The 7128-nt window shown below is 35.1% G+C and overlaps 1 protein-coding gene across 1 annotated transcript; it reads left to right on the top strand.

Moving 5' to 3' along the window:
• Positions 1–228: 228 nt before the first annotated feature.
• On the top strand, positions 229–1230 carry LOC127546597 (olfactory receptor 11G2-like). The gene has a single exon (XM_051973626.1). It carries the CDS (start codon positions 229–231, stop codon positions 1228–1230), a length of 1002 nt encoding a protein of 333 aa, XP_051829586.1.
• Positions 1231–7128: the final 5898 nt, after the last annotated feature.

Below are 7128 nucleotides of genomic sequence, written 5' to 3'. Positions count from 1 at the left end.
TAAGTTTTAAATAAATATTTTTAAAAGAAAAATAAGTTGGGTGCCAAAGAGAACTTATATAAATAAAGCATTTCCACCAAAAAAAAAAAAAATGGATAATGGATTGAGAGAAAACAACAATTGGAATGTAGCCCCACAGGGTAATAATATAGTAAAGAATCAAGGGAGTCTATGTTTGTTCAAACTTTGAAAATCTTCCACAGTGACTAACCTAAGTAATAATTTTTGATGTTTTGTGTAGTTTATAGGCAAGTGACTTTCTTCAACACCTACAACAGCTCCAGTAGCGTTACTGGTTTCATCCTCCTAGGATTCACCTACACTGGAGAGACACAGAAACTTCTCTTCGTGCTACTCTTGACAATTTACATTCTCACCCTCCTGGGGAATGGATCTATCATCTGTGCTGTGTTCAGGGATGTGAGAATTCATACCCCCATGTACATACTACTGGCCAACTTCTCCTTTCTAGAGATCTGTTATGTCAGTACTACTGTTCCCAATATGTTGGCCAACTTCTTCTCTGAGACCAAAGTCATCTCCTTTTCTGGATGCTTCCTCCAGTTCTATTTCTTCTTTTCTTTAGGTGCAGTAGAATGTTTTTTTCTGGCTATAATGGCATTTGATCGATATCTTGCTATCTGCCGGCCTCTACACTATCACATCATCATGACAAGACATCTCCGAATTAGCCTGGTTATCAACTGTTGGATAATTGGATTTCTCTGGTTCCCTGTCCCCATTATCATCATCTCCCAGTTGTCTTTTTGTGGCCCCAAAATTATTGACCATATTCTTTGTGACCCATCCCCAATTCTAGTACTCACCTGCACACCAGCACCTATGATGGAATTTATCTGTTCCTTCTTGAGTTCTATGATTCTGGTTATCCCCTTCTTCTATATCATAGGGACCTATACTCTGGTCCTGAAAGCTGTGCTCAGGATACCTTCAGGAAGAGGTAGAAGAAAGGCCTTCTCTACCTGTGGTTCCCATCTTGTTGTAGTGTCCCTCTTCTATGGATCTGCAATGGTGATCTATATGAGTCCAAGATCTGGGCATGTGGCAGAGACCCAAAAGGTTGTGACTTTGTTTTATTCCATGATAACCCCATTTTTGAACCCTGTCATCTATAGCCTTAGGAATAAGGAGATGAAGGATGCCTTAAGGAAAGTACTAGGACATGAGAAGGAAAGTCTTTGTAAGAGATATCCTTTGAGATCCAACTAGAGTTTTAACATCCTTCAGAGGTGAAGATACGAGAATAACTAATATATGTAAGAAAATTGGTCATGTTATTATTTACCTTAGTGATCTATGCAGTCCCTTAGCATTCCTCACATTGCTAATAGTTATAAGTTCAACACTTTTACTTATCTGTAATTTTTTGAAATTCATATAGAGATTTCTCAACTACAGAGTTCCTTTAAAAAACTATTAATTGCTCTGTTCACTAATAAATAGAAGAAAAAGGAAGACAGCAAAATTATCTGTTTTATCTTAATGTCTTTGTTTTTATAGACAGAAAATAGAAATGCTTTTATTTAAGTAATTCTGAAAAAACTAAGTAACAAATTATATCATTCATCTTCTTGTCTATTTACAATTGTAGTTTATACAACTGGATGGGATGTCACAATATGATATTAATTCTGATATTGAAATGTCTGTTGTGACAAAGAAAAAATGTATGAATTTATTTTAGTTTGTAAAGCAAATTTCTATCATTTCAATCATGCTTTTCAATTAATTAAAAAATTACAAAATAACATTGAATTTATATATGGTCCCTTCCCAATATAACCATATTAATGATGCTATTCTCTTGAAAACTGTCCCTCTCCTTAAAATGTTTTTATACCTCTAGTCTGTGGCTTGGAGAGATATGATTTATAATATTTATTTCATTATCAGAAAAATGTAAGGAATATACATTCCTTATCCTAAATCTAGACAATTCACAAAGATACCCTATGGGGTAACTTCCATTAATCAAAGCTGTCATGGGTTACACACATGCATTTCATATAGACAGATGATAAATAGACATTATTATAAATGATGAAATAGAAAGACATGAAGGTAGAAATAGAAATTATATATATAGAGAGAGAGATAAACACATAGGTATATGTTGATGTGTTATGAATGTTTAATGAAGATTGGTCAAGCCCAAACCTCATGAAAATATATAATATATAGAGTTAAGGCAATCCTCACAAGGATTTTTCAGCATAAACAGACATTATGGAATTAGTTGCCAGTTTGATAACTACATGGTGAAGAGATGGATTTGTTCTTGTTAAACTGTTCAAAAATCCAAGTGAAACCACCAAGAAAACTTCAGGTATAGAACTGGGATGTATTGAAAAGGAAAACATGCATTGGCTTTTCCTGCTTGGCTATGTTCAAATGAAGAAGTAAGGACTGTAACGAATCACTGATAGGTTGAAAGTGGTCTGTTCCGAAGAAACTGAAACAATTTCTAGCCATATGAAAAGATGCTCCAAGTCATTATTGACTTAATTGGACATTATTAATCAGAGAAATGCAAATTAAGACAACACTGAGATACCACTACACACCTCTCAGATTGGCTAGAATGATAAGGAAATATAATGTGAAATGTTGGAGGGGATGTGGGAAAACTGGGACACTGATACATTGTTGGTAGAATTGTGAATACATCCAGCCATTCTGGAGAGTGATTTGGAACTATGCTCAAAAAGCTATCAAACTGTGCATATCCTTTGACCCAGCAGTGTTACTACTGGGCTTATATCCCAAAGAGATTTTAAAGAAGAGAAAGGGACCTGTATGTGCAAGAATGTTTGTGGAAGCCCTCTTTATAGTGGCCAGAAACTGGAAACTGAGCGGATGCCCATCAATTGGAGAATAACTGAATAAATTGTGGTATATGAATGTTATAAAATATTGTTGTTCTATAAGAAATGACCAGCAGGATGATTTCAGAAAGGCCTGGAGAGACTTACATGAACTGATGCTGAGTGAAATGAGCAGGACCAGGAGATCATTATATACTTCAACAACAATACTATATGATGATCAATTCTGATGGACATGGTCATCTTCAACAATGAGATGAACCAAATCAGTTCCAATAAAGCAGTAATGAACTGAACCAGCTACACCCAGCGAAAGAACTCTGGGAGATGACTATGAACCACTACATAGAATTCCCAATCCCTCTATTTTTGTCCGCATTTTTTATTTCCTTCACAGGCTAATTGTACACTATTTCAAAGTTGATTCTTTTTGTACAGCAAAATAACTGTTTGGATATGTATACTTATATTGTATTTAATTTATACTTTATCATATTTAACATGTATTGTCAACCTGCCATCTGGGGGAAGGGGTGGGGGGAGAGAGTGGAGGAGGAAGGGAAAAAGTTGGAACAAAAGGATTTGCGATTGTCAGTGCTAAAAAATTACCGCTCCATATATCTTGTAAATAAAAAGCTATATTAAAAGAAAGAAAGAAAGTGGTCTGTTCATTATCCTGCTGTTGCTTCTACCTTTGCTATGCCTGTTCTTCATGATTCTAGATTTATGAATATTAGGCATATTTATAATCTTGTGAGCTCCAAAAGATCAAAAGAGTAAGCACCAAATTCTAAGACCTGAACTATATGCTAGAATTTAGAGGTCAAATTCCAGTGGGGCAGGTACCAAGGTTCTAAAAAGCAATCTTATAAATCTATCTCAGCAGTGACTATTCCTTGGCCAAATCAAATCTAGAAGTGAGATTGGTGAACAAGTGAAGAGTGAGAGGCAAGTGCTTTATACCAAATGCTTAAAGTATTGAGTCATCCTTTCCAAGGTAATAAATAAGAAAGTAGGCATCATCCCCAATCTCAGTAGATTGGAGTGGGAAAGAGGCCCTGAAGGATGGAATTCTTCATAACCTCTATTCTTGCTATACATTTGCATCAAATGTCCCTTTGCAAAAGCTAATCAATATCAATTAGTTAAATGAAACTATGGTATTAATCTCTATTGCTTAACATTGAGGAGAACACTAACTTGAATCAATATAATTAAAGTCCCTCAACCTTTCATAAATACCCTTAAAATGCTGTTAAGAAGATACAGCATTTAATAGGTACCAGATTATCCATTAGAGTCAGGATTGAAATAAATATCCTCAGAGTTCATAAGGATGAGAAAGAAAAAGAGAGACAGAGAGGAAATGAGTGGAAGAGAGAGAGAGAGACTATGCATATATATATATATATATATATGTATATATATACTACATACATATGTTATATATGTACTATGGATATATATACTCATATATACAGATATATATTTATATGTATATATGCATATATACATATATATGAACATATGCATATTCTTGGCTATCCACAGTTCATGCCAGTGAGCAATGATTTCAGGCGTGTAATTAGAAAGGTGAGCCCATTTTAAGTTTTCCAAACGGGAGTGTTCAACAAACAGTTAAATAGACATGTCTAGTCAACTGAGTAAACTGCCCTCATATGGATATTCCCTATAATCTCTTCATGAGGAGACTATTCCAGAACCTGTCTGATCAAGGAGGAGACTGTCACTCAAATGGTAAGTTCCATGGTCTACTAGTTAAGCATTACTCTAATCACTTTGTGTCCATTTGAAACTACTCACTACAAAATTACCAGTGATATTTTAATCACAAAAAAAAAGGACTTTTCTTAGTCTCTCTCATCTTTCTTGACCTTTCTGGATTTTCATAACAATGTTTTCTGTTGGTTCTTCTCCTACCTGTCTGATTGATCCTCACTAGTCTCCTTTACTGGTTCTTCATCCCTTATTAACAAAGGCTCCAAGAATGTATCCTGGGTCTGATTCTGCTCTCCCACTGGGTAATCTAAATAGATCCCATGGGTTCAATTACTATATCTTTGCAGAGGGTTCTTATTTCCATCTCTCTCTGTGTTGGAGAAGACTGACCAACAAGCCCAGTTTTTATGAATATTTAAAACATGTCCTGCCATTGTAATACCCACATGTTATTTAGACATTTAGAAGTTCTTGCTTAAATGGGCTCACCTTTGATTAGGATTCCTAGTTTTTCTAATACTTTTGGACTGCATTAATTGTGGTCATGTAGGGAAGAATTTCCTTTTCAATGGATTGTCACCCTCATTCTGAAGGACAGAGTTTCCAAACCATACCCTAGAATGGTATCTTTTCTTTCTATCAAAATGACTGTTCCCCTATTTCTTAAAGTGGAAATGTGCTCTGATAACTAGGCACTGTTTGATTCACTGAAAATATGCTTTTAAAAAATAAGAACTATGGTTTCCATTTAGTTTTCTCTTGGATACAGCAATTACTGAGAGAGTTGGAAATCAACAAACACTACATAGTAGGAATCAATTTATTATTATTTTATTGATTGTTATAAATTTAAGAAAGTGATGAAGAAAATATTAATGATGTATATACCTCAACAATGATACTGTTTGAGGATGTATTCTGATGGAAGTGGATCTCTTCGATAAAGAGAGCCTTAATTGATCAAAGATGGACAGAAGCAGCTACACCCAGAGAAAGAACACTGGGAAATGAATATAAACTGCTTGCATTTTTGTTTTTCTTCCCGGGTTATTTATACCTTCTGAATTCAATTCTCCCTGTGCAACAAGAAAACTGTTTGGTTCTGCACATGTATATTGTATCTAGGATATACTGCAATCCATTCAACATGTAAAGGACTGCTTGCCATCGGGGGGAAGGGATGGAGGGAGGGAGGGGAAAAATCGGAACAGAAGTGAATGCAAGGGATAATGCTGTAAAAAATTACCCTGGCATGCGTTCTATCAATAAAAAGTTATTTTTAAAAAAAAGAAAATATTAATTATGTAAATTAAAATAAAATGAATGTTATAGATACATTTTCCAGACTTGATTATTAAACATTGATCATTATATGTGTGGAAAAAGTATAAGTCTTAAAGACTAATACGGGTCTCCTACCATAAGTTAGGTAGCAGTTCAATGTCATTTACTTCAAAGAGAGAAGAACAGAAGAAATTAGTAACATAAGTTTAAGAAAAGTTTAAGGGACAGTACTTTTCTCAATCTCAACCTAGGCCCCTATAAATTCTAGTGCAACTTTTGGTTTAGGAAAAAATGCTTTATATGTATTTTCTGAGAAGCTTAGCTGAGAACCCTGGTTGAGAAGATTGTAGAAAGTGTCATAGCTATTGGCTAAAAGCTTACTAAGAAAGCCATTGACACAGAATGCAGACTACAGATAGAGCTGCTCTCTTCCTTGTCGAGAGAAAGGCTTACCAATTCTAGTGGATAAAGGACAGAATTGCAGGCAGAGGTTTCTCATTCAAAAACCATAGCTGAGGCACAGTAGGCAACTGAAAGAGCAAAGTTAGAGACTGTATACCAAATGAATTAAAGGTTCTCTGCAAGGAAAGAATTTATTAACTATAATATCCCTCTACAACCAATGATGGCTAAAAGGGCTTGTTAAAGAGCCTCAAATGTAGCATTTCTAGCAGATACTCTTTCAAAGCAATAGGTGATCCAGAAAATACCAAGAACAATTACTCACCAGAATGGAGAACCTTGGGCAAGGAACAATGGATCATATCACCTGCTAGAGAGCAATGAAGAGTAAAGCATGGTGTGGGATTCAAGCCTGATTTTTAAAAAGTCCAAAATAAAACAGAATGATAACATGAGTAGAAGACATCCACAGATTTTCAGTAGGTCCCTCCATGCATGTGCTTAATTCTTGTAGTGTATATGTGCTTGTTTGTGTATGTGTGCATGCATCTCTCACAAGTGGATACTCATGGCTTCTCTACACTTTCTACTAATTGTATGTGTTTGTGGCAACATAAGTTCAAAATTGATGAGGAAAGTTTTGCATTTACCTTATTTATATTGTTATTTAATACAAATGACTTTATTTTAAGCTATCTGACTGATGGGAAGAACTAAAGTTCCTGATGAAGAGGTCACCCTTCTACTTGTCAAAGCCACTATTCAGTAATCATTCAACTGAAACTATCCACTACAAAATTAACAGTGAGCTCTTAATCACAAAAGAACTAATGGACTTTTCTCAGTCTCCCTCATC

Source organism: Antechinus flavipes, chromosome 2 (genome assembly GCF_016432865.1).
Source record: "Antechinus flavipes isolate AdamAnt ecotype Samford, QLD, Australia chromosome 2, AdamAnt_v2, whole genome shotgun sequence".
NCBI classification, from domain to species: domain Eukaryota; kingdom Metazoa; phylum Chordata; class Mammalia; order Dasyuromorphia; family Dasyuridae; genus Antechinus; species Antechinus flavipes.
The sequence above is the reverse complement of the archived record's forward strand: the minus strand, read 5'-3'. Positions and strand labels throughout refer to the sequence as shown.